The following is a 22,406-nucleotide window of genomic DNA, read 5'->3' as shown; positions in this document are numbered from 1 at the left end:
AGTTCCTTTGTAGCCCTTGCCTGTGGTAGGGCTCCATAGGAACATGGTGTAATTCTCATAAAATTCAATGCTAATGCATTGGGGTATACGAGAAAAGCAATCTTATGATTGCTTGCTATAGATCCCTAGGGAAATCATAAAGTGTAAAATATATAAAAAATAAACCACTAACACTTGAAATCTAGCTGAGCTTTGGTTCCGACTGGTACCTCAGAACCAAAGCAAAGTTCGGTTTCAAGTTTCAAAGTAGTTTTCCACTTTGAAAATCAATTACGAATGTTATTCAACAAAGTCATGCCTGACTTTGCAAATCACCAACTCTGGCTCATTGGAGCCCATACATTTTAATACTGAATGGAGATGGATCTACATCCAGTATTATTCTGAAGGTTTTGAACAAAGCGACTTTTGATGTAGCGTCTGAAGTTCGCTTCGCTCATCTCTAATTACAATGGGTTTGTAAAGATGTTATTCTCTAAAATATTACTTTCAGCATAAAGAAAATTAAAAGTTATAATGTAGCACGAGCCACCTGTGAGCAGTTATGTTTGCAGTCCTCGTCTCAGGAGCCACCACGCAGACCTGATTTTCAATCTCCAGCGGCATCCAGCACATGCACAGATGAAGACAAGATGAATATACCTCGCTTCATAGTGCATGCACTGGGTGACATTGGAGATGGCTTCAAAGGCAGGTCATGCCCACAAACTATCATAGCATTACGCAATGGTGATGGCACGGTAGCTTGCCTAAATCACCAGCGGGTGCTGACTGCACACATCCTGCCATCATGGCTAGGATCAGAGAGAACTCCAACTGCAGCCCTTCAGTGCTTTAGATGCCAATGGTCAATAGCAGCCATGACACCTGATTCATTTAACATAGGAAGGAGATTCCAATTATCATCCTTGCAACACAATCGCAGAAGCGTTGATGGGATGTGATCTCAGGCAGCCGTGGTGGACATGCTGGCAGGCTGCAGGAAAAGAGATCCAGATCCTACTCTCTCCCTGTCTAACTGTAGGGGAGGCTCATATGGACTTCTGTGCAAGTTATCAATCCCTCAACCCCCCTGCTCCCATTAGAAAGCATAATTTCACCTCTTCTTCCTACAGCCTGTCACCATGTCCCCCACTGACCCCCCTTTTCTCCCCCCACACTGGCTGAGATCACAGCTGGCTTAAGGGGGGTGCTTTAAGGTGTATATCTCAGACTGCACAGCAGACAGAAGTATTTTAAAAGGTGGGAACCTAAGCTTTAAAACAATAAGGTAGCTGCAATAAACCAGAGATCAGTTGTACAAGGGACAGTCTAAGGGCTCTTTCACACTTGCGTTGTCCGGATCCGGCGTGTACTCCATTTGCCGGAATTACACGCCGGATCCGGAAAAAAACGCAAGTGAACTGAAAGCATTTGAAGACGGATGGCAGCCAGGACACTATTAAAGTCCCGATTGCCATAGAAGTAGTGGGGAGCAGTATACTTACAGTCCGTGCGGCTCCTGGGGCGCTCCAGAATGACATCAGAGCGCCCCATGCGCATGGATGACGTGTCCATGCGATCACGTCATCCATGCGCGTGGGGCGCCCTGACGTCACTCTGAAGCGCCCCGGGAGCTGCACGGACGGCAAGTATACTGCTCCCCCGCTCCCCACTACACTTTACCATGGCTGCCAGGACTTTAGCGTCCCGGCAGCCATGGTAACCATTTAGAAAAAGCTGAACGTCGGATCCGGCAATGCGCCGAAACAACGTTTAGCTTAAGGCCAGATCCGGATTAATGCCTTTCAATGGGCATTAATTCCGGATCCGGCCTTGTGGCAAGTTTTCAGGATTTTTGGCCGGAGCAAAAAGCGCAGCATGCTGTGGTATTTTCTCCGGCCAAAAAACGTTCCGGTCCTGAACTGAAGACATCCTGATGCATCCTGAACTAATTTCTCTCCATTCAGAATGCATGGGGATAATCCCGATCAGGATTCTTCCGGCATAGAGCCCCGACGACGGAACTCTATGCCGGAAAAAAAGAACAACGCAAGTGTGAAAGAGCCCTTAGTGATTGATTTCATTCCCTGTATTTGTTTATTTTATGCACTTATATATCGCTACTATATTCCGCAGCGCTTTACAGACATTGGCATCGGGCTGTCCCCAATGGGGCTCATGCACACAAACTTTCTTCGAGTTCCGTATACAGACCGTATTTTGATTCCGTACACAGTCCGTATACGGAACCATTCATTTCAATGGGTCCACAAAAATTATGGAGACATGTCCTTTTCTTGTCCATTTTGCGGTCAAGAATAGGCATCTCTATAATGGGCCTCCTGTTCCGTTCCACAAATTGCGGAAGGCACAAAACAGCATGGTTGTGTGCATGAGCCCTAAGTTCCCTATCAGTATGTCTTTGGAGCGTGGGAGGAAACCGAAGTACCCGTAGGAAACCCACACAAATGTTGTCCTTGGGCAGATTCGAACCTAGGACTCCAGTGCTGAGGCACCAGTGCTAACCACTGAGCCACCGTGCTGCCCATATAAGACATTATTCATACAGGGGTAGATTTATCAAAACTGGTGTAACCTTTAATTTTTCAGAGCTACTTTGGAAAACCAAAAGTGAAATCGGATTGGTTGCTATGGGAAACTAAACCAGGTTTACTTTACACCAGTTTCATAAGTCTCCCCCACAGTGGTCAGAGAGTTCAAACCAGGTGCGGGTCAAAACACAGAACAGGTACAAATCTTTCCATTATACCTTATCTCTATGTAGGTTCTACTCCTGGTGTTGCCGCACAATCACTGATGCAAAATTACTGACCATACACTGACTGTGTGAATAAGTGTGTATACAGAGATAACTGTCAGTCAACTGAACTCTAAAAGTGCAGAAATTTAAACAAACAAAAGAATTTAAATTTTGCTCATTCTTTCCACATAAATATATAATTTGCTCAGCCCCTCCTTCTCTATATCATGCTGCTTGCAAGACTGCATTGCATTTCGTGCTGACAGGTTCTCTTTAATGAAGGCAGGTAGTTCCTTTAAATGTCTTCTCTCTCAATACATTTCTTCCTAGGTGGTATGGAAGTCGACAACTTTAAAATAGATGTTTTAATTTAGCACACTAAGGGCTCATGCACAGAAACATGTGCCAGCCGGGCCCGTATCGCAGGTCTGCAATATACAGGACTTGGCAGTTTGTGCCACATCACAGATTTACATCCATTCACTTGAATGGGTCCGCAATCCGGAGGGTGCAGTACGGAACAGAGGCACGGAAGCCCTACGGAGTGCTTCCGTGGGGTTTCCTTCCATGCCGCCGCACCACTTTAAAAAAAAATAAAAAAATAGAACAGGTTCCATTTTATTGCAGTGGTGACTGATCACAGACCCCATTCAAGTTGAATGGGTCTGGATCCGTCAGCAGCAGTAGCCACACAAATGTCGCCCGTGCATCGAACGGCTGACACACATTCATGTGCATGAGCCCTTAAAGGGGTTGTGTCACTTCAGCAAATAACATTTGCCATGTAGAGAAAGTTAATACAAGACACTTACTAATGTAATGTTATTACCCATATTCCTTCGTTTACTGGCTGGATTCAGCTTTCGATCACATTATACACTGCTTGTTTCCATGGTTACGGCCATCCTACAATCCATCAGCAGTGGTCGTGCTTGCACACTATAGAAAAAGCACCAGCCTATGTGCACTCCCATGGTCCCAGCCAGAGGCTGAAGTTTTTTCCTATAATGTGCAAGTACGACCACTGCTGCTGGATTGCAGGGTGGTCGTAACTATGGAAACAAGCAGTGTATAATGAATCCAGCCAAAGGAAGCAATATGGATAATATATTAATAAGTGTCTCGTATTAACTTTCTCTACATGATAAATGCCACTTGCCGAAGTGAGACAACCCCTTTAAATGGGTTCACAAACAGACTTGTTATGCCAGTTTCACACTAGCGTTTATCTTTTACTGCAGGCTGTTCCACATTTGTCCAGCCGCCTCTTGGAATATTGCCATGCTGCGGCCGGCTGGATAAAAGCCGCTCGCCATTATAGTAAATGGGGCCGGGTGGACTTCCAGCAGCACACTGTAGCACAGATCCAGCAGGTTGTTCCCCTGCCGGAAAATATAAATGCCAGTGTGAAATTGGCCTTACAACGGTAGCATCCTATTACAGGACCACGCTGGAATTCAGTGAGCTGAATGACCCATTATTTCATAAATGTCTGTAAAGGCTGACTGCATGGCTAGGGGCTGGATTTTATATTCCTGTGGCAATGGGACTGAAAGAAACAACTGAATTCAATGATAAAGAAGTGTCCCCCAACAGTTTTGTCCATACAGTGTAGTTTGAGTGGATCTTTCCAACCAGAGGTCGCAATAACGCCTGCACAAGCGTCACTGACGCCTGTTCAGGCCATTTTACTCCCTGGAAAAAGTCTAACGCGTACCAATACGCCTTAGACTTTTTCCCCTACATTCAGCACTGTGAACGGCACAGGCCAGCGCAGTGATGCAGTCTGTGCCTGCAATAACCAATAGCAAAGCTCCTCACACCACGGAGCTTTGCTATTGGTTAGTTTGGGCGGGCGCCGGAGCAATACAGACATCTGCAGCAAGGGAGCTGGCGGGAGATGAGGAGGAAGGTCCGGCTCCCGGGATGGCTTGTACCAATGAGAGCAGGGCATGCTGCTCAAGGACCACAGCAGATATGTCCCAGACATCAAGAGACTATGGGCCAGATTTATCATTACACTTACATCTTACTCCTGTTTTACACATGTCCAAAGTCACTTTTGGCCAAGTCAGATTTATTAATGGTCCTTTAATACTGTAATAATGTGGTTTGACGGTAGCAGCTTATCTTTCAGTAAGCCGCTTTACAAAAGTTGCACGTCTTTACGAAAAAGCCGCTGTTCTATTAAAAGTCGCATAAGTTAAGCATGGTCCTCACTGGAGTGAAATTGCGCAATTTTTTGCAACTTTAAATTGTCGCAATAGTAAATCTGTTGATTCATTTACATTAAAAAACACGCCCGCTTTCAGAAAACTGGCAAGCATAGTGCAGAGCCAATAAAAAAAGTCACATTTTTGCGCAGTTTTAGCGATGGAGTGAAAAAGTTGCACATTTTTGCGCAATTATTTTGACTTGAGCCAATGATAAATCTGGCCCTATGACTATGTCTGGACATCAAGATTGAGGCACAGAACAAGGTGACAGCAGCAAGCGTGTGTAATGTATGTGGGGGCAGTTTGTGATCATCACACCCTGCCCCCCATACATCTCACACTGATATATGTGGTGCAGCGTGTGTAATGTTTGTATTGAATGCAGACTATTATAGCCAAGTGATAACATACAGGGAAGATCAGTATATTGGACTGTACTTTATCCCTTTGCTATAATTGCCTGCTTCCCCCACAGAAATACCCACCTCTTAGGCCACGTTGGTGGTGATAGATAGATATATCTATTTTTTTTTTGTGTGTACATTAAATGTATGACAAAAACTTGATTGAGTCCGTTCAGTTTCCGTTTGGGATCTGTCCTTTTACCAGACAAAAAAGTCCTGCATATAAGGCTTTTTTCTCTGGTCTTTTTGAAAGAATCTGCAACAGAGGTTCCAAACGCAGCCTCCATTGCAGATGTGAACAAGTGTAGGCCTATATATTATGTATTGAATTACTGCAAATTTAATACTCCTCCTTGGGTAAAAAACACTCCTCAAAATGGTAAGGAGTATTTTTACTCTTACGGGAAAAAAAAAAAAAAAAAAAAAAGAGTGGGCGAATCCAACATGGATCCTGCAAAATGAAAGAAACATTGTGATGTTAGTATGCTTGTTACTGAACAATCATCAGCCACAGTAACGGCAAAAAAAGATGAATGTTAATTTAATGCTGATCAAAATCGATTGCAAAAAAAAAAAAAAAAAGTCATCAGTGGAAGCGTCCATAAATACAGTCTGTAGCGACATTTACAATACATATGCATGCCTCACAGTTCAAGCAAGATCAGTCGCTAGGGCAACAATGTGGCTCCCATGGGCTTCCTGATGATCGCCTTGATGAAAAAGCTCATCAGATATTTGGAATGATTTTTCATGTGTGGCTTTAATATGCTGCTCTGTGTAATCCAGTTTATAGAGGCTCTGTCAACCCCTTTAAAACCTGGCATACTTTCTTGTAGGGCTCATCATGCCGATTAAACTACACCTTTCGTTTGTCTGTATGCTAAATATGCAAATGAGCATCTTCGAGCACCAAGGGGTAGGGTTGAATACTTTGAGCACTGCTTTTTAACAGCCCCTGTGCACGGCACACTCCCCCCCTCCCCTTGATTGATAGGACTAGACATCAGAGCTGTGTCCTAGCATCTACATATCATACGCTATGTACTATAGCTTTACCATGTTGGAAATCTGCTTAAAGTAATATACATATTACTACTTTATTCACAGGTAGAATATATGATTATAATGACACCGTATTGTGTTAGTTGTCTGAGTACAGTAAAACCATTCTTCTCTATGTAGAAAGGCTATAGCTAGTGATAAGTGCTCAGTCTTGTATGTAAACATCCTAAGTTCAGATCGCAAAGAGATGTATTTAAATTTTTTGTCTGGTAATTTTCTCTCTTCTCTCTCATTTAACCTGTAAGGCCTTAGATATTTGAAACCTATATCTATTACCTCATTGTTCTGGACTCATCTCAGGTTAATTTGCATATGTATTAAATCGTTTTTTTTCACCCAATAAAAGCACACAGAGCTATGGGGACTAGGTATTGCGGATGTGCTAGCGTCATCTAGAAACCCATGTCCTCCGTTCTATACACAAAATCCCGGTGACAGGTTCCCTTTAACAGTAAGCTACAGCGTTTTCACATAGAGAACATACTTTTTTCTATGCTTATAAGCCAACATATATTACTAGTGTCTGTATAATCATATTGTGACTGTGAATAAGCAGTCATATGTACATCAGCTTTCTGTGCAGATCTCAGGTGTGGCAAAGCTATAGTACATAGTGTACAAGATACATAGATGCTAGGAGACAGCTCTAGGACACAGTTTTGCTCTCAGCATGCTGATGTCTAGCCCTGTCAATCAAGGAAAGTTGGGAGTGGGCAAAGCACAGGGGGTGTTACAAAGCAGTGCTCAAGGATTCAGGTCCACCTCTTCGTGGAAAAACGCAAATCTTTGCAGCTATTTAGCAAACAGACAAAAGTAAAGTTTAATCAGTATTAAGAGCCCTACCAGGCAGTACACCAGGTTTTATAGGGTTGACCATGCTGGAGAGCCGCTTTAAGGGTAGATTTTGTATAGTTAATCTACAGCAAATTACAGCACCAGCAAATTGGGATCACTTATGTGCCGGATTAAGGTCTACCACAAGCCCATAGAAGTGAATGGAGCGGTAGACTGAAATGCATTCAGATGGGGCCCTCAGGTCCAAGTGAACCAACATTTATCCTCATCCTGTGAAAAGGATAAATGCTGTCCATGGGAACCCCCCCCCCCCCCCCCTTAAATGGGAACTAAGAACAGAAAAGGATATTGTTAGAATTAAGTTTAGGTTAAAGGGATTGTCCAGAATATTTCCACTGATGGCTTAGTCCTTCGGACAGGCCATCAATATCTGATAACGCGGTGGTCTGACAACCCGCACCACACCAAATTGCGTAAGGCACACGGACTGCTTCAGTGTTTTGGCGGATCCGCAATTCGCGGACCCGGTTGTGTGCTTGCAGCCTTAGCTAGGCCAAAAAAAAAAAAAAAAGGGTATATGTCCAGTGAAAAAACCCAGCATTTATGCCAGAAGGCAGCTAGATCCCCGCCTGATGTCATTATAGTCTATGGGATCCGGCAGTTCCCTCACATTATCCATTTATGGACATATGGTGAATGCGAGCAGGCTCTTCTGGATTTTGAACACTGATATGAATGTATCCTGAGATCACAGCAGTGGCCGCAATCCGACAACAAGGGATTAAAGTGAGAGAACAAAAAAGGATACAATTCAGAAATTAAGAATACATTCAATAATGGCTAGGGTCACATCTCTGTCCTGCATTCTGCAGACTATCAGAATCACTGTATTCTGCATAGCTGGACACTGCCGGATCCCCCATGTACTATAAAGGGATCAAGCATCAATGCTGGCTCTCCTGTAAAAATTCTCCACATGCAGCGGTATTTTTCTAGCAGTAAACCGGCAAGTATGCCAAAACCCGTCAGGCCCCATCATAGTGAACGAGGACCCAGCAGTGTCTGGGTACGCCAAATACAGCAATTCTCGTAGTCTACTCCTCTGCTGGAACAGACTACCAACGCTGACAGAGAGGAATCTAGCATAAAGTGCCTTTTCAGTTTTTCTGCCGGCACTTAAGGAATACACCTTTAAGATTTAAAACTGACGGGAAAAAAATAAAATAAAAATTCTTCTATGAAGCCGATTTCCTATTTTCTCAAAGCAAACAGCAACAGTTATTTTATATATATTAAGGGTTTCTACCACCAGAAATACTGTTATGTAGCTGACTGATATTAGCGATGCGCTAATGTCAGCACTACATAACAGTATGTTTCTAACATTTGTCCCTGCAGCCGTTTTTGTAAAAAGAAGCACTTTTATAATATGCTAATGAGTCTCTAGGTGCTACATGGGTGTAAAATCAGCACCTAGAGCAGGGATGTCAAAACTCGTGGCCCTCCAGCTGTTGCAAACTACAACTCCCATCATGCCTGGGCATACTGCAGCTATCAGGGAATGCTGGGAGTTGTAGTTTTGCAACATCTGGAGGGCCATGAGTTTGACATCCATGACCTAGAGGGTCCGTCTACTCACCCTTTATCCCGCCCAGGTCCCTGTTCTGCCCGGCCAGCACTTCTTGATTGATGTCACCGTTTCCTGCATCGCAACTGAAATCTGCATATTAAATTATAATTTTTTTTTTTTTTTTACCAAACGGCTGCAGGGACAAATGTTAGAAAACATACTGTTATGTAGTGCTGACATTGGCGCATCGCTAATGTCAGTCAGCTACATAACAGCATTCTGGTGGGTAGAAGCCCTGTAAAATTGGCTCAGGTTTCACACTAACTTCATTTACATGATTGACACAGAGCTTGTTCTCTAGTTAGGCAACTCCAAAAATAAGACACCCAACATACCAAGAACAGTAAGGCCCCTTTCACCGCAGGCGAGAGTTCCAAGCGGGTGCAATGCATTCACCTCACGCATTGCACCCGGGACCCATTCATTTCTATGGGCATGTGCAATGATTTTCCGCCCGGCTTCTCTTTCTTCTTCTTTGCTGTGCAGGAGGAAAAGGACCTGTGGTGACGTCACTGCGCTCATCACATGGTCCGTCACATGATCATCACCATGGTGGAGCGCAGTGATGTCATCAAAGGTCCTTTACCCAGGTCCTGAAGAAAGGGCTGCACGAACAAGTGGATTAAGGAGTTAAATTATTTTTTAACCCCTCCATCACTATTTCACTAAGCATTCTGTATTAAGAATGCTATTATTTTCCCTTATAACCATGTTATAAGGGAAAATAATAAAATTTACACAACACCTAACCCGAACTTCTGTGAAGTTCAGGTTGGGTACTAAACATCCGATTTTTCTCACGCACGTGCAAAAACGCATTAAAATGTTTTTAAAATGTTTTGCACTTGTGCGCATTTTTCCGCGACGCACCCGCATCTTATCCGGCCCAAATCCATGACGCCCATGTTGAAAGAAGTCCATCCAATGTTTACTTGTAAGAATCATTAGGAAGAAGATTAGGAGAACCTTCAGCCCCCCGTAGGCCTCTTCACACAGGTGTAGTTTTAAACCGCATTGCAACCCGCACTGAATCCGGACCCATTCATTGCTATGGGGCTGTGCACACGAGCGGCGATTTTCACGCATCGCCTGTGTGTTGCGTGAAAATCGCAGCATGTTCTATATTGTGGTGTTCTCCACGCAATGCAGGCCCCATAGAAGTGAATGGGGCTGCGTGAAAATCGCAAGCATTCGCAAGCAAGTGCAGATGCGGTGCGATTTCACGTACGGTTTGCTAGGAGACAAATCGGGATGGAGACCTGATGATTTTATTATTTGCCCTTGGTTCCCTTTCACATGGTTATAAGGGAAAATAGCAGCATTCTTGAATACAGAATGCATAGTACAATAGCGCTGGAGGGGGTTAAAAATAATAATAATTTAACTCGCCTTAATCCACTTGCTCGCCAGCCGGCATCTATTCAGTCCTTTTTCTTTGCTGATTGCAGTCAAAGGACCTGTGGTGACGTCACTCCGGTCATCACATGATCCATCACCATGGTAAAAGATCATGTGACGGACCATGTGATGACCGGAGTGACGTCACCACAGGTCCTTTGAAGAGATGTCGGCTGTGCGAGTAAGTGGATTAAGAGAGGTTTAGTTGTTTATTTATTTATTTTTACCCCCTCTAAGCGCCATTGTACTATGCATTCTGTATCAGAATGCTATTATTTTCCCTTATAACCATGTTATAAGGGAAAATAATACAATCGACAGAACACCGTTCCCAAACTAGTTTGGGGTACCAAACATGCCGATATTTTCTCACGCGCGTGCAAACGCATTACAATGTTTTGCACTCGCACGGAAAAATCGTGCATGTTCCTGCAACGCACCCGCACCTTTTCACGCAACGCCCGCGTGAAAGAGGTGGTATTCCGTCAAGTGTTCAGGATTTTTGGCCGGAGAGAAAACTGCAGCATTCTGCGGTATTTTCTCTGGCCAAAAAATGTAAGCGGGACTGAACTGAAGACATCCTGATGCATATTGAACAGGTTGCTCTCCATTCAGAATGCATTAGTTTACTGATCATTTTTTTCCGGTATTGAGCCTCTAGGATGGAAATCAACACCGGAAAACAAAAATGCTAGTGTGAAAGTACCCTAAGCAGATGAGCCCTGCCAAAATCTCACGGACAATGTGCAAAAAGGTTTTGTCTGCAGAAATTAGCCTGTGGTACAGAGTTTGAAATACACAGCAGGTCAATTGTTTGTGTGGTTCTTGAGTGCAGACGTTACCCTGAAATTGGCGAGATCTAGGACAAATCCATGTCAAAATTTGGCCGATTTTGGTTCGGATATGCAGCAAACATTCACAGAAACTACACTGCCGTGTGAATATACCCTTATGCTGTCCTCTCTCATAATGAAGTAGTGACAGACATGCTGATTTCAGAGGACTGACAAGTCCAATATATTAGAATATAACTGCTAATAAGCAGCTGGAGCCTTTATATCATGAATACATCAGACTCTGTACTGGCCGCACTCTGCAAGGATTAAAGCAAACCTCCAATTTAGGCCTCATGCACATGACAGTATCCGTTTTGTGGTCTGCCAAACACGGATTCACAGAATACAGATGTCCGTTTGCGGACTCGTTGGCTTCAATAGGTCTGCATTTTTCAGACAAGTTCTATCTTTTTGCAGAACAGACATACGGATAAGCAAAAGTCCACAAATAAAATGCAGACGGCACGCGGACAGCATATCTACTTTGCAGATCCACAATTTACACACCGCAAAACAGATCGGGTCGTGTGTATGAGGCCTTAAAGTAATAGATATGTCTATTATATGGCATCGTTTATAAATAGCTACATTTACATGTAGCAATCGTGCCCTGTGTATGAAATTATTTTATGTGCCACATAACAGACCACTGACCACCAAAGTACAAGTAATATGGTGAATGCGTGGGTACTTACAGTAAATGGACTGATTTTGAGTAAGTACCCCACCCAATCACCATATCCCTTGTACTTATTTTGGTTTATACATTAAATGTGTTTGGTTTGACTAGTGATGCCTCAGTAGGTTTATCGACTAGCCCCGTTCTCCTACTCTAGGGACTCCCATGCCGGTCTTATTTTTTTGGTTCAGACTGACCTTAATAGTAATAGTGCCCCCACCCCCCCCCCCCCCACAGTTCCTTCAATAATACTAATGCCCTCCATATTGTGCCCAATATTAAAAATGACCATAGAGGGCATTAGTGTCACCATTTATAATGCGCTCCCCTAGTATAATGCTCTATAAGTTGCAGCCCCCAAACAGTATAATGTCTCCTTGTAGCCCCAAGTGTTTGTCAAAATAGGTATTTATCACAATAAATTTCTTAATATCGTTATCGTGGGAATATTTTTGATATCGCCCAACCCTATGTGCTGCTGCGTTCTCACGTATGCTTGGTAGTGCAGAATGTAAATTAAAAAGTAACAGTCATCCATCATGGATGCTAATGAGGTGTCTGTCATTTTCATGTGAACATTAGTGCTGCATGCTGCGCCATTCTGTCAAGTCAGAAGGAATTGATAACAGTGGCTTAGAAAAGAGCCTATGACAGCAGCGTGAGGAATTATTTTATCAAAATGTATCACTGTTTGCACATCTCGTCACGGTGGGGTTCTTGGTGTGAAAAGCACTGCCATGAAGAATGAAAGGAGCGTCAGGGCACAGGTTCAACCTGCCGCTTCATCAGATGAGGGGGAACACTAGGGTCCTAGCAGTTGGACACCCCAGCAGTCAGCTAGCTATCCCCTTATCCTTGTATAGTATTCAGCACGGATTTCAATGGGGTTGTCAAACAGAAAATCCCTAAGACTACCTGCACATGTTGCAGGTAACGTGATTTTTTACGTGGATTCTCATGTGGAAACACAGCAGCATAATACGGTACCAGCAAAGTGTGCGAGATTAGACAAATCTGACATACACTTTGGTTTTTCGTTCAGATTTTGAAATCCACAGCATGTCAATTCTGTGTGTGGATTTCATTATTTTTAATGCAAAGGTGAGATCTAAAGCAAAACCTGCACCAGGGTACATGTAGCCCAAGGGTACCAGCAAAAACTGGATCTGTGCAGAAAAACCTCAGCATGAGGCCCCATGCACACGGCCGTTGTTCACGGCCGTGTGCGGGCCGTGGAACCGCGGCCTGGATCCCTCCTGAGAGCAGGAGCGCACGGCGTCACTGGTTGCTATGACGCCGTGCGCTCCCTGCTGCCGCCAGAGTACAGTAATACACTGGTATAGATCATACCAGTGTATTACTGTATTGCGGCGGCAGAAGGGAGCGCACGGCGTCATAGCAACCAGTGACGCCGTGCGCTCCTGCTCTCAGGAGGGACCCAGGCCGCGGTTCCACGGCCCGCACACGGCTGTGAACAACGGCCGTGTGCATGGGGCCTAAGGCTACATGCACATGACCGTATGCGTTTTGCAGATTGCAGATCTGCAAAAAAAAAAAAAAAAAAAAGGCCATTTGTATGCCATCTGTTTTTTTGCGGATCCGTTGTAACAATGCCTAAAAAGAATAGGACATATTCATTTTTTTTGCGGTGCTATGGAACGGACATGCAAACGTGGACAGCACAGGTGTGCTGTCCGCATTTTTTGCGGACCCATTGAAATGAACGGGTCCGCATCCTACCTGCAAAAAAAAAAAAAAACAATGGACACTGAAACAAACAACATTCGTGTGTATGTAGCCTAAGGCCTCATGCACACAAACGCATTTTGTTTCTGGGTTCATTCAGTTTTTTTGCAAATAGGATGCGGACCACAAAACACATACGTTCGTGTGCAAGTAGCCTAATAGTGTACGAGCAAAGTGAATAAGATTTGCCTAATCATGTACACATTGCGTTGTACAAGCGGAAGCTATCCTGCCACGCAGAGTTTAAAAACCACAGCATGTCAATTGTTTGTGCAGATCTGCGGCTGATGTATGTGGTTCCCCATAGACTTCAAATTAGGTTGTTTAAATAAGAAAATCTGCACGAAAACCAGACTAAAAATTGCACAAAAACACACAAAGTCATGATTAAGGCCTCTTGCACACAAACGTTATTTTTTTCCGTTTACGTTCCGTTTTTTTAGTTCTGTATACGGAACCATTAATTTCAATGGATCTGCAAAAAAAAAAAAAAAAAAAAAAATGGGAAGGTACTCTGAATGCCTTCGGTTTCCGTATTTTGCTTCAAAAATAGAACATGTCCTATTATTGTCCGCGTAACGTACAAGGATAGTACTGTTCTATCAGGGGCCAGCTGTTCTGTTCCGCAAAAAAAACTGAATGCACACAAACGTCATCCGTATTTTTTGCGAAATTGCTTTTTGCGGACAACAAAATACTGAAAAAGCCATACGGTCGTGTGCAAGAGGTCTGAAGGGGTTCTCCGGGTTTTTACTACAGATGACCTTTCCTCAGGATAGGTCAAATATCACCCCCATCGACCAGCTGAGGAGACAGGACGCGCAGTGGGCACGTGCCGTCTCTATTCCTGCTGCTGCCATGTATTTGGCAAAGCAGTGGATGGGAGATAAGACATGCACATTGTGCACAGTCTCCTCATAGAGCTGATCGTCGGGGTCCTGGACCCCCGTCGATCTGATATTGATGACCTATCCGGAGGATAGGTCATCTGTATTAAAAGCCTGGAGAACCCCTTTAAATAGTGCAGATTTGTGCAGGTTTCATTGTGATTTTGAAGCGGATTTTCTGCATACAAAACTGCAATGTTATCCTAAAGCACCCTAATATAATGACATGATCTAACAGAAATGAAACAAGGTAGTTTTCCAGGGTGAGTGCTGGTTTAATTAAAGAAATTAGTAAAATCTGGGAGATAGCTCAGTGTGTGTGAATATGGTTTAGAAAACCCTATTTAAGTGACATGCATAACGCTAGGGTTACACGGCAGAAAGTGAATGGGGTCGTGATGCAACCACAGGTTGAAAGAAATCCACACCCGGGCCCCAATGCGGACAGCGCTACACTGCAATATTCAGCTGTGTGACTTTTTCCAAGTCAAAATCACCATGTAGTGCTAGTCCTACAATTTGCATGTTTTGAGGGCGCGCTGCAGATTTTAAAAACCACAGATATTGGCAAACCTGACCAACTATTAAAATTTTTTTTACAGTGCAGACAGATCACGGATTCATTCCAGTTGGGCCACCGCACAGATGTTGCCCGTGCATTGAGGACCACAATTGCGGTCCCCAATGCACAGAACGGCCGCACAACAGCCGTGTGCATGAGGCCTTAAACAGCAAAAGCAATGAAAGACTCAACAATTCGTTCTCTGCATTCATGAATTTACATTTTACAAGACGAAAAAAAAAAAAAAAAACTGCAAGCAAAAATCTGCTTGATGGAGCATGCTAGGAACAGCAGAGCCCGAAACCAGTGGCCGACACGACAGTGCATTCCACAGATCTCAAATATTTGGCAAACTTACCATTTCACATTGAGCGTATGAAAACTGCAATCTGAACATAACCAAATACCACCAAAGAACCGCGAACCTTCACCCACCTACCGTAATCAACTACAGAGAGACGGAAAGGTTTGGACAATCAGACCATGCAGAAGGAAAACAAAACCAAAATCAATGCAAAAAATAAAATAGTTCCCAGGTAAAATGTAGCCAAATGAATCTATGGTGACTGCTCATAGTTTGTGTACATTGTATCGGCCAGCCACATAGTAAACATAATATGCTAAAAGAAACAAATTCAACGCCTATGGATTGTACTTTCCAAGAATTTACAGCATTGGGAAGCACCTATTACCTATGGACAGTCTTCAAATCATCCACAACAGGTTAGGCTACTTTCACACTGGCGTTTTGGCTTTCCGTTGTGCGATCCATCATGGGCTCTCACAAGCGGTCCAAAACGGATCAGTTTTGCCCTAATGCATTCTGATGGAAAAGGATCCCGCTCAGAATGCATCAGTTCAGTCTCCATTCTGCTTTGGAGATGGACCCCGAAATGCTGCCTGCAGCTTTTTGGTGTCCATCTGATGAACAGAGCCAAACGGATCAGTCCTGCGCTCACAATGTCACTGACACAATAGAAAACGGATCCGTCCTCCATTGACTTTCAATAGTGTTCATGACGGATCCATCTTGGCTATGTTACAGATAATACAAACGGATCCGTTCTGAACAGATACAGACGGCTGTATTATTGTAACGGATCCGTCTGTACAGATCCATGACGGATCCGCACCAAACACGAGTGTGAAAGTGGCCTTACCTGATGAAAGGCTTATGATTTCAGTAGGCCTTTGATATTTCTGTCATCAGCAGCAGCCCCCTGCACATGACCATATAACAACCCGATAAAATATTAAAAAAATAAAAACTACCACAGCCAATGGTACCTGTGGAAAAAATCCATCACCTGCTCTTGCGCCGCTGGTCTTCCAATCCCCGTCTGTACACTTGCAGATGGAAGGCGTCATGAGAGTCACTGCAAGCCAATGATAAGTGATGTGCCAATTGGGGGCGCCACTGAGGTTAGCCATTGGCTACAGCATTCCACGCGAATCTGGTCCATCCGAAATCTTACAGATGGGGGGCAGAAAGACCAGTGTAAACAGCCAAGAAGATGGTACAAAATGGCAGGGAACAAGTGAGGATGGATTTTTCCACACACACTGGGATGGAAAGATGAAAGGATTTTCACCTAGAACAGAGTAATATCACATGGCGCTACACAGTGCAAAAATAAAAAAGTAGAAAGGAACCGGAAAAGCCACATACAGCGGATCACCTGAACTATTCCATCCTATTTGGTTTGGTCCCATTGGACGCAGACCACATTCTTTTTAGGGCATGTTCACACATACACTGCAGTCTTCCTGCTGCGGTTTTACAGGAGCAGCAAAGTGTATAAATCTTATCCACCCCCCCATAATCGGCAGCACCAATTGTCCCGCAATTTGAAGTCGGTGGCAAATTTGCACCCAAATCTGCAACACATCCACAGTGAAATGCAGCAGAACCGGTTATAATGCAGCCGCAACCCTTATTCTCTCTTTTTTTTTTTTTTTTTTTTTTTTTTACACCCCGACCTAGAGATTTGCCGTTTTTGGAAACCAGATATCTGGACATTTCCTGGAAACTATTGATAAGAGTTTGGGCTGGTAATATTACATCTCAATCTCAGCAGTGTGAAGCTGGCATTTGTTTCCCCTGTGTCAGACTACCTTCATTCTGAATATAGTAAATGTCAATTAACTGCGCAGAAGGTCCTCGCTGATATCTGGTATAGAGCGCTGCGCAGTAAGCTGAGAGTTCAGGCCATGATTGCCATAGCTACCACTACTGAAAGCGTTCCCGTTCTCCACCCTCCTCTGCTACCTGTTATTATCTCTTCTACTACACCGATGGCACCATCAGAATAGAAATACAGCAGGACGCTACAAATGCCAGAAAAACGCAACCAAAAGCAGTAGTTATAGCAACAGAATGGACCCAACGAAGCTGCAATGAGTTTTGCCTGACATGAATAGATTTGATCAATGTTTCTCTGAGCATGTGATTGCAACAGACAGGACGGATGTGACCTGCTGCTAGACATCTGACAGCGGCTCGTCTCACGAATAAATGGATCGGCCATGTAGGAGTCCAACTGCCCAAAACTACATCCCCATGAGCAGATTAGTTGCAAAATGCTAGTTTCTGATAACTGGCTCGTGCAAAAACCCTGAAAAACCAGAAACATCTCTTCTGTGCAATAAAGACTCATGATCAGCCAGTTATAGGGAACATTTGGTTTGGTGCCAATGTTCGTTGTAAAAGGGCCTTAGATGGTAAGCGGTCCAGGGTTAGGCTAGTTCCAGATGAGTGTGGGGGAGTGTGAATTCCCATAGTGGCCTCTGCGCCTTGGACTAAACCGAGAAGCATTAGGGCTTATGCACAAGACCGCATTTGCAGTCCACATATCCGTCTGATGTCCATGGTACATCTGTTTTTTTTGCAGATCCATTGCAACAATGCCTGCCCTGGTCTAAAACAAATAGACAATAATAGGACGTGCAATTTTTTTGCAAATAGACTTGTGGACATATGGATACAGATTGCACACAGTCATTTCGTTCTTATTGAGGCCCCATTGAAATGAATGGTTCCACATACGGGCCGCAAAACAAAAATAATAAATAAAATATACGCATGTGTGCATGAGCCCTTATAATGCTGTGTGTCTCTACCCAACCTCCACTGTAGTGATCTGTACTTACATAATGCCATCATTACAACTCATAAGGGTGCGACCAAACAGCGCAGTCATATGGGCAGCCGCCACCTCTACACTAATGAGACTGCCCTGTTTAGCTGGCCAGTATTGTTAATCGCCGGACGGCACTAAATACAATTCCACTGTACAGTCTGCATGGCCTGTCCGACTGCAGCAGTACTTGACCGCAGCACAACCACGCAGTTTACGCTACTGTCACACTGGCGTTCTGGTTTCCGTTTGTGAGATCTGCTCAGAGATCTCACAAGTGGTCCAAAACTGATAAGTTTTGCCCTAATGCATTTTGAATAGAAAACCATTTGCTCAGAATGCATCAGTTTGGCTCCGTTCCACCTCCACTCTGCAGCGTTTTGATGTCCACCTTGATGAAACTGAGCCAAACAGATCCGTCTGATACACAATGTAAGTGAATGAGGACGATCCGTCTCCCATTGACTTTCAATGGTGTTCAAGATAGATCAGTCTTGGCTATGTTACAGATAATACAAACGGATCCATTCTGAACTAGGGCTGCAGTAAACTAATATTTTGTAATAGAGTATTCTATTGATTATATTTCTCGATTCATCGAGTAATCTAATAAGAAAAAGCTACTTAAAATAACGTACGTAATTAGGCATGTATAAAGTTATTGGTTTGGAGGGGTTAATGGAAGCACCTTGGCATTAGGCATGTATAAAGTTATTGGTTTGAAGGGGTTAATAACTTTATACATGCCTAATGCCAAGGTGCTTCCATTAACCCCTCCAAACCCAATGGGCATGTATAAAGTTATTGGTTTGAAGAGGTTAATGAAAGCACCTTGGAGGTGCCTTCATTAACCCCTCTCTAAACCAATAACTTATACATGCCAAGGTGGTGCCTGCAGCCTCCATTAACCACTCTCTCTCCATCTGCCTCCCCCCCCCCCTCATGGTGGCAGTGGCCACAGGGTCCCCTCCCCCCCCCCCCCCCCATCATTGGTGGCAGTTTGCAGTTCCGATCGAAGCCCCAGGCAGTGTAATGCTGGGGCTCCGATCGGTTACCAGGCAGCCAGGAGTCACCATACTGAGTCCTGGCTGCCATGGTATGTTAGTGAGCAGAGAGCAGCGCATTATACTCATGTGCGCTGTGGCCGCCGGTCGCTCCTTCTCATAGGTCTGTGCGGCGCATTGCTAATGCTGTAAGCATTAGCAATCCGCCGCACAGACGGAAGAAGGAGCGACCGGAGGCCACAGCGCACGTGAGAGTAATGCGCTTGCTCTCTGCTCACTAACATACCATGGCAGCCAGGACTTCAGTAGCATGACTCCTGGCTGCCATGGTAACCGATCGGAAGCCCCACATTACACTGCTGGGGCTCGTATCGGACTGCAAACTGCCACCATGAGGGGGGGGGGGAAGGAGGGGGACCCTGTGGACTATGGTCGGCAGCATTACAATTGGTGGCGCAGTGGCCACAGTCCCTCCCCTCCTAATCTGTCCTCATTGGTGTTCAGCCGCGACACGCTACAGTGGGGCGGGGGAGAGACTCCCTCCTCCTCCCTCTGCTGTGCCGGCCGCTCAGGAGAAAATGATCATATCGCGGTCCGGCGATATGTGATGTAACGATTACTCGATGCAGGGAAACTGCATCGAGTGATTTTTGACTCGATTTAATCGAGTTATTCGAATAATCGGTTCAGCCCTATTCTGAACGGATGCAGATGGTTGTATTATCTGAACGGATGTGTTTGTGCAGATCCATGACGGATCCGCACCAAACGCGAGTGTGAAAGTAGCCTTAGCCGCGCCCTTATGATTTGTACTAATGGCATTATGTGAGTACAGATCATTACAGCTGATGTCAGGCAGAGACACACTGCATTATAAACATCATAATGCTGTGCGGTGGAGCCCAAGTGGTAGAGTCCACTATGCACGCTCCCACACAGCCACTCCTTATCACTTTCTTCAGAAATCTCTTGATCTCCTTATAGAATCTCTCCTCTGCAGTACAGCGCATCTGTTAATCTGGAATCCTTAGGTCTTGTTCAGACATCAGTTACTTCCATCAGTTTTTGAGAGCCAAAACCAGGAGTGGAGGCTACACAGATATAAGGTATAAGGGAAACATCTCTCTTCTGTCTTCTTGGTGCACACCTAGTTTTGTCTCGCAATCCCTGATGGAAATCACTGACGTGTGAACAAGGCCTAAGGCATTCAAATCTAATGGAACCTGAGATGTACTGTATGTAGACAGACACTGGTCCAAGTCTCTGATCCTCCTGATGAGGATGTCCCGCACAGACCCGCTGCCCTCCAGGCGCTGCTCCTTGGCCCAAGTCTCTAATGATCAATGAGGCAGATTCCCCAAATCAGAGGCGCGGATAATGTCACTGTTCTGATCTCAGATCACTGACACATTGGCCCATTCTCTATATAGCAATCCCCCAATGGACGAGGACAGCGGAGGGTATTTCAGAATCACAGTTGCGGCAATTACCTGTCAAAAGGGGGTTATCACCACCAGAGTCTGATGGACAATCAGGAAAACCGCACAGAACCTGATCTTTTCCTGGATCACTCCCATAGCTAATCAGAACAATTGGTAAACCATGCTATTAGAGAATTGTAATTTAGAGAGGAAACCTGAGCCGGATCCTCCATAAAGTTCACTAAAATATATCAGCCCTGGGGGCTGTGGCCTCCGCCTTTAAGACGCTCTGTCACCTGGTTCAAGCCTACCCTACCAGGCACATGGGGTTCAGCCTGTCATCTATCATCAGCCCTGCAGTAGTAACAGATGACAGCTGAATGGCCACCACAACATGGAGCTTAGACCGCGTTACGCTTTATTTATGAGGTGTGGTCTAGCCTCCAAAATAACAGCAATAACCCCATCTAAAAAAGCCTTTACCCACTTAGGCCGAAACACAGCCATCATGACTCCTTAGAAAAGGACACTCCCATTTTTACCAATGTCCCTTTAAAGGATATAGTACCTCCAAATATCCTGGGTGGGATGTATGGAGCCTCAGTGCTCAGATTGGTCAAAACAAATACAATTAGCAACATTCTAGCTTCATTAGAAATATTTGTGTCTGATTTCAGTTCGTAGATGACGAGGAGCCAATGACAGCGCCATAGCACTAAAGGCCACTGCTGCAATCCAGATTAGGATCAGATCCTGCAGCACTATGGAGCCCCCTGCAACTGACAGGGAGGCGATCGATACGTCTTATGACAACTGAAGCCCAATGTGAACGCAGGCATCAATCATGACAGGGCTCCCCTGCAGCCGTCACGGACAGGGCAGTGCGCCGCAGGGTCCCATCTCCGCCCTCCTCACCCTACGACGAGCAGCGGGCTCCAGCGCTGTGTACTCAGGGAGGGGTAGTCTGGGGAGGGAGTGCAGGCCCCGGGACAGGCGCAGCACGCTGCAGGCTCTCCGAGAGGGGGAGACACACCCGACACACCGCACTTACCACACCATGCCGTAGGCGCCCTCCCCGATGTACGACAGGTTAGTGTATCGCGGGCCCACATCAAAAGCCTGTCCTCGCACCATCTCAGGTCCCCCTCCGGGGTTCGACGAGGCCCCAGCCGCAGCCGCCATATTTTCTGTCAAGAGAGATTATCCCCTGCTGTCCCCTGCAGGGCTGCCGTTCACTCCCTCCGCCGCCGCGGGTGTTGTCCTGCTTAGGTGCTGAGGGCGAAGTGACGACCAGGACACACTCTGTCGCTCGGTCGGCGGCTGTGTGAGGCGCTGTCTGGCTGACGCCTTCCCGCCCGCTGGGTGTGTGTGGGGAGGGGCATATGGGCGGGGCCACAGAGGCGGAACCTCCCTCACGCTTTGCTGCAGTGGGTGTGGACTAGTAGTTTTGTTTTTGTTTTTTTTCGTTCAAGCTTTATTAGAATATTTTTCGTGGACATTTTTCCACACCGCCATGGCTAAGGCGCATATAATGGTACTAGCAATGTCTGTAGAGTAAATGACGTGTTCGTATGTACTGTCTGCCACACTGCTGGAGGAAGGGTTACCATAGTTGTGAGCAGGAGGTGCTTCCCTCCACAGCCTAGTGCCCTGGCTCCGAAGCATTGGCAGAGGAGGTAGGTAGTGGTATCTGCCCCTTCTGACCCTACCCCTTTTGGAGTAATAGACCACCTCTTTGTGGACATAACTATGGCAACCAGAACTGTAAACATTACCCCTTAATTAACCCATTCAGGACTAAGCCAGTATTGGTAAGGGTATTTTTCATTTTTCTTCCTCACCTTTGCGGAACCATCATTTTCTTTACAGCCAGCTTTTTTTCTGTG

The 22,406-nt window shown here is 45.1% G+C and overlaps 1 protein-coding gene across 1 annotated transcript in view; it reads right to left on the bottom strand.

The window, feature by feature from the left end:
* Positions 1 to 21,913, bottom strand: part of MAPK1 (mitogen-activated protein kinase 1) — a 43,770-nt gene extending 21,857 nt beyond the window's left edge. Inside the window, exon 1 of the mRNA XM_044275554.1 lies at positions 21,572 to 21,913. Within this exon, the coding sequence (XP_044131489.1) occupies positions 21,572 to 21,702 (131 nt within the window). The 5' untranslated portion in view covers positions 21,703 to 21,913. The remainder of the gene's footprint in view (positions 1 to 21,571) is intronic.
* Between the last annotated feature and the right edge of the window lie 493 nt (positions 21,914 to 22,406).

This window comes from Bufo gargarizans, chromosome 1 (assembly GCF_014858855.1).
Source record: "Bufo gargarizans isolate SCDJY-AF-19 chromosome 1, ASM1485885v1, whole genome shotgun sequence".
In the NCBI taxonomy this organism is placed as follows: domain Eukaryota; kingdom Metazoa; phylum Chordata; class Amphibia; order Anura; family Bufonidae; genus Bufo; species Bufo gargarizans.
The sequence above is the reverse complement of the archived record's forward strand: the minus strand, read 5'-3'. Positions and strand labels throughout refer to the sequence as shown.